Source organism: Electrona antarctica (assembly GCF_951216825.1).
Source record: "Electrona antarctica genome assembly, chromosome: 3".
NCBI classification, from domain to species: Eukaryota; Metazoa; Chordata; class Actinopteri; order Myctophiformes; family Myctophidae; genus Electrona; species Electrona antarctica.
In genome coordinates, this window is record NC_136808.1 from 60,174,996 (window position 1) to 60,181,220 (window position 6,225).

Here is a 6,225-nt window from a genome sequence, read left to right on the forward strand (position 1 = left end):
GAAAAGAACCTCTTTGTACAAAAGCTTTTTTTTTTTTATGGTGGGGGATTTGGCGAGGTCAATTAAAAAACCAGCCCTGAAATTCTTGCTTTCATTCATGGCAGGCAGAGAGAGAAAATGGAAGGTTAAAATGTATGTTCTGTGTTTTGTGGGGCCACTTGATGGGACCTGGTTTAGAATCATTTGTCAAGTGGGTTTAATCACATGGGTACGCTAATAGTCCAACTCTAAGGTGAACAAATACCCTATAATATTGTCTATAGGTTGCTGATTTTGACCTTATGCTTGACATATAACTATTAGGCCTACATTTTATTTTTGTCAAAGGCAAAACAAAGTGCTGCCAATTTAATTGTTATTTCTTTGGGTGTAAAAAAACATAATGATTTAAGCTTCAGTTAAATTTATGTTCGAGATTTAAGCCTCAAATTTAGTCTTCAAAAAGTGCAGTGCAATTTTCAAAAATAGTGACAATAGAGTTATTATAACTCATCATATTAGCCCCCCCCCCTTGTGAATCTTTTTGCATGCATGAAACATTTTGGAAACAGTTTGGAAAAAAGTAACAATATAGTGGAATTCTGGAAAAGGTAAATAAATAAATAAATAAATAAAATGAATAAATAAATTGCTATTTATGGCGGCTACTCGCGAAAGGGGTCCGCGGCCGACAATGGGCTGCCAACCCTACGTTTGGGAAGCCCTGTTTTACAGTGCACGCGCTGCGCAAAAATCAGGCCGTTCGCCGTGATTATTATGGGACGCTTTGTGGGCGGCGTGGAGGCAAAGCGCAATTAAAATAGTTTCTGAGAGAAACAGCAGACCACATCTGAGGTCCCACCCTCTGCCAGCAGTTAACCACATCAAGAGCGTCTCTCTCAGAAACGGCCACCAGAACAACCTATGATATACATCGGTCGGGTTGATGTTTTGGTATGTTGTCTAGCTGCCTCGACGCGAGGGCTCAGTTTGGGCGCACAATGCACACACATTTATAATTATCAGTGCCCCCTTCTTTTTCTAATAGCCGGGGCTAAATGCAGTGACACAGGCAGGCTAGCAGGGGTGATGTATGGGAGGGGAAGACAAATTAACCGCCGGCTCCCTTTGGGGATTCTCAACACAGGGCCTTGATAGCAGGCGCTGGAGCAACGCCAAAGGGCACAGAGATTTGTAGATGATGGTGCTAATTAGCAGAATGCTAACCATAATGCGACCAAGATGGAAGCAATTTAGGGCAGTAGTCATTTAGCCTGTTGCTCTTCCGCCCACCGGTTGCTGCCTAGCCAGAGAGCCAGGATATTAGGATGGGAAAAGTCTGGGAATCTAGTGTGTTCACATCCACCCTGCCTGTGCGCAACGGACAAACAATACCGTCGGATGAGGCTTTATTATGGAGACTCTCCTGGATTGATGATCCCAAATGACTCATTGATGATTTGTCTCTTCATAATGGAATGGCTGGCTGACAGGAATCAACTTCTCATAGAGCTGACAGGAGCCAGGAGGGATATATATATATATATAGGCCTATACACATCTAAGAAGAGCTGACCGCCCGCGACGTTAAAGTGGCCACACGGTCCAAGGAAAGGGTCGAGGGTTCGAGTCCCACTCTGCAACAGTATAACTTTGACAGCCAGTCCCAGCCCACCTCAACCCCGCCCGGTCTGTCTGTCTGTCTGTCTGTCTGGAGGCCGGGAATGGATGCTCGCCATTAATGCCACATGCGCGCAAAAGGACTGGCGTTGCGCAAGAGACCCACGCCGTGAGTGAGCGTTGAATCAAGGCAGGGCAAATTACAAATGAAGACAACTTGATGATTGACCCCGCAGTCTATAATGACGGGCTTACCTTACCGTGTAATCTCTGTGGGCACCTGTTAAATCTGGATAAATGTATTTATACTAGACGAGGACCACCCAAAACTTTTTGGAACACCTTATAGACAATCAACACATGGCCATGCATATTGTCATCCAAAAGGCACAGCGAGATACAAAATAAATAAAAACCTATATATAGGCATCACTTTCAACTGTCCGCCTCATTTTCGAGGTCGATTGGTCATATTTCAAAAGCAACACTGTTAAAACGAGAATATTATCCTATATGACGTGTTTTTTCATTCACATGCATATAGGCTATTATTATTATTATTATTATTATATTATTAGGGTGATATTTCAAACCACAATTGGACTATAAGTGCTTTTGAAGCGAGTGTAATCTGGGGTGTTGCGGGATTCATCACCTGTTCCGCTGGACTGGTGCACATGTCCTAGCCCAGGGGTGTATAATTTGGGATGCATAATTGGTCTTTGGGATATTTCAAAAGAAGGGAGTTCAGAGGAGAGAGACCTGCCCTTAGATGGCTGGCCCTTTGTGATGCGGTGTTCCGCAGTAAGCCACTGTGTGTAACGCTGTGTAATTTTATCCACGCCGCAGTCTCTCACTTCACACAGCGCTGATACCTTTGCCTCCCCCCTCTCCTTTGTATCAATTGGTCGGAGTTCGGGGCTATTGTCACACCGCTGCGGCTTCTTTTTATATCTGCGCAGCAGCAACTGTTGATCGGCAAAAAAAAATCTCACGATAGCCTCTCAGAGTCAGTCGGATTCAACAGCACCGGAGGAGTTTGTTTGCCCCGCGCAGTCACCGACCTTTTTTTTTCTTTTCTTTTCTTTTTTTTTAAAGAGAAGGCTCGCTCGTGTTGGGGACTAATGCCCGCTGGCCAGGACGCACTAATAAGGCACCCACGCTGCTGCTGTCACCGCGCCGTCGGTCCTTTCACCGGCTCGCCTCCTCTGAAAGCCCGGAGCTATAACTAACTAACGGGACGCGGAGAGGAGAGGAGAGGAGAGTCGAGCCTCCGATGCGTGGACGGCCCTGCACGCACGACAGTTTCATGGGACCCCGGCGAGAGGCAGCATCATCACCTCTGATCATTTTTCTCTCCGGAATCGTGCGCTCGCCGGCCATGCCACAATCATGCTAGTAATACCGCTGCTGTTGTTGCTGCTGCTGAACCTGCTGGAGCCGAGCGAGTCCAGGTCGTCCCGGGCTGGTCCTCCGTGCGCCCGGGGACAGACCGGCTGCTTGCCCCGCCGGGCTGGTCCTCCGTGCGCCCGGGGCCAGAGCTGCGACCCCCGCCATCGGAGGGACGCGGGGGGACGCGGGGGAGTGTACGAGCACCTGGGGGGCGCGCCGAGGCGCAGAAAGCTCTACTGCGCTACCAAATACCATCTGCAAATCCACCCTAACGGGAAGATAGACGGAACCCTGGAGGAAAACAACCCATACAGTGAGTAGCCTATACTTGTTGTGTGTTGAAAGGCAATTTGATTTAATTACTGCCAGCAGTGAGTGAATATAGCCTATTACGCACGGGGACATTTTTTATATTTTGCACCAACAGTAAAAACGTTATCCACATTTTAATAATAGAGCATATATGGATTAAACTTAATCCATTCATGTGTAGCCTATACTAAACAAAATAACGTTTGAAAATGACTAATTGTGATATTCAAACTAACGTTTAAAAGATGGGAAGAATAAATGAGCCTAATAAATAGAAAAATTAAGCCAAACCAAATGTTTTAAAAAAGCTACGTCTTTGAAACAAATCGATGTTATAACGTCGATATTTAAAATTCAAATGATCAAACCAAATGTTTGTGTAAATGTAAGTGTAGAGGCTTAACACTAACACAACGATTATTTATGTTACTTTGGCCGTTTGAGATATATTGCAAGGCCTACTGCTGAACCGTTTGATCGGCGTTTGTTTTACAGAGGTTGTGTGTTCTTAGTTGTAATCATCTTGTGAATGTCGTTTGCTCCATGCTTAGTCTAAGCCTAATGCACTGCTTCTCAAAGTGGGGTCCGGGGACCCCGAGGAGTCATTGAGGGGGTTCCAGGGGGTCCCCAGCAAAATGAGGAACAGTTTAGCCCCATTTTCTTTCTCGGCTGTCACTAATATTTTTCAAAAGGGGGTCCGCGGGCGGCCAAATAGGCTATAGGCTATCAATCAATATAGGCTATCAATGTGGGGTCCTTGAGATGCAAATGTTTGAGAACCACTGGCTTAATGTTGTTTATTCAAACAGCGCCAGTCATTTACCAGGCGATAGAAGTCCAATTAGCGCAAAGCAAACAAGGAGCTGACATTCATTTCCATATGAACGGAAGATTTAACAGACCGCGCCTCACAATGGCGGGATCCTAACGGATGTATTTATCTAATCAGCGAAGATTAGGCTCTTGGAAGCCACTGAATAGGCAACTGATGAATCAAGTGTTACTTCAAATAAACACCTCGACTATAGAAGCTCGTGCAAATCTGAATCTACTCGACCTTTCATTTAATTAGGATAGCTATGTTATAGGCATGCGCGCGTGTGTGTGTGTGTGCGTGCGTGCGTGTGTGTACGTGTGTATGTGTGTAGAAGAAAGCGTGTGATACCACACACACACACACACACACACACACACACACACACACACACACACACACACACACACAGTCACACACACACACACACACACACACACACACACACACACACACACACACATAACTGTGCATAACTGTGTGTATGCTTCAATTAAAGGTATCATGGAGATCACAGCAGTAGACGTGGGTGTAGTGGCCATAAAGGGACTGTTTTCCGGCAGATACTTGGCCATGAACGATAAAGGTCGTCTCTATGCTTCGGTAAGTAAAGGTTAAACTTGAACTTGTAGCCTATATGTCAATTACCGAAAAGGGACTCAGGTGTGAAGACGTTACGAAATGACATCATAGCAAGTGCATGGAGATTTAATTCTACAGGGCTGTGATGGCTGCTAAGTGCTCAGAATAATTTCAGGAGACATTGTGGCTGATAATGGAAGACTTGTATGACTGATGGGGGTTTTATGGACAGGTGTGTGTGTGTGTGTGTGTGTGTGTGTGTGTGTGTGTGTGTGTGTGTGTGTGTGTGTGTGTGTGTGTGTGTGTGTGTGTGTGTGTGTGTGTGTGTGTGTGTGTGTGTGTGTGTGTGTGTGTGTGTGTGTGCACGTCAATGAACCTCCATTATATCCACAATATAAATATATTTATAGTCACTTAAACCCAGTTTAAGTGACTAGAATCATCCATGACTCTATGCCAGGCCCTCATGTTGAGCAGAATCATCCATGACTCTATGCCAGGCCCTCATGTTGAGCAGAATCATCCATGACTCTATGCCAGGCCCTAATGTTGTTTTCACAAAAAATTACATTTCAGAGAGAGGAATGTCTGCATAGCTAACCTCTTCTTCCTCGTCTTCCTCCTTCCAGGAGGTGTTCAACAAGGAATGCGAGTTCGTGGAGCGGATCCACGAGCTGGGCTACAACACGTACGCGTCGCGCCACCACTCCACCGAGCAGCCCGCCCCGCCCGGAGCCGCCGCCGCTACGGGATCCGGCAGCAGCCGGCGGCGGGGGGGCGCCAGCGCCAAGCGGCAGTGGTACGTGTCCATCAACGGGAAGGGCCGGCCGCGGCGAGGCTTCAAAACCCGCAGCACGGACAAGGCGTCGCTTTTCCTGCCCCGCGTTCTGGGGAACAAGGGCCACGACATGGTGAGGAGGTGGCGGGACAGTCAGAAAGCCCCCGGCCCACATCACCTCCTGCAACAGGCCGCCGGCGGCCACGGCGAGCGCAGGAGACGTAGGCACCGCGCCAGGAAAGGCCGCCGCACGCGGCCGGAGGACTGAGCGGTTGAATGATGACGCCTATATATGGGAGATACACACGCAGGGACCAGGATGGCAAACACGGACCGCGGTACACTGCAGCCCGCGTATAGGACCGAGTACTGACCCATCGCTTGGATGTGATTATATACTGTAACTCCGGATCAGAGGTAGTTAAGACCTTTCCACAAAGTATGGGGGCAAAAACGCTTCCACTGACAGAGGGTGAAATTACACTTTGATGGCGATGTATTTGTTTTACACACGGGCGCACGCACGCACGCACGCACGCACGCACGCACGCACGCACGCACACAAGCACTGATGTGACCAAAGACCCAAAGTCAAGTCAGCTGTGTGATCTCTTGGACTGCCTGCCCGAAGCGCTGCAGAGAGATGCACGTTCTTAATAGAGACATGAGTTGACACTCTGGAAACAAGGGATTTATATGTCAAAATCACTACTGACTGGATTCTCCAAAAAATGCTGTTATTTTGTTA

At 47.4% G+C, this 6,225-nt stretch overlaps 1 protein-coding gene across 1 annotated transcript; it reads left to right on the top strand.

The window, feature by feature from the left end:
- Positions 1-2,991: 2,991 nt before the first annotated feature.
- On the top strand, positions 2,992-5,745 carry fgf3 (fibroblast growth factor 3; the record flags this gene model as incomplete). The annotated part of the gene is made up of 3 exons (XM_079496427.1): positions 2,992-3,304; positions 4,617-4,720; positions 5,329-5,745. The coding sequence occupies 3 exons, from the start codon at positions 2,992-2,994 to the stop codon at positions 5,743-5,745; spliced, it is 834 nt and encodes a 277-aa protein (XP_079352553.1).
- Positions 5,746-6,225: the final 480 nt, after the last annotated feature.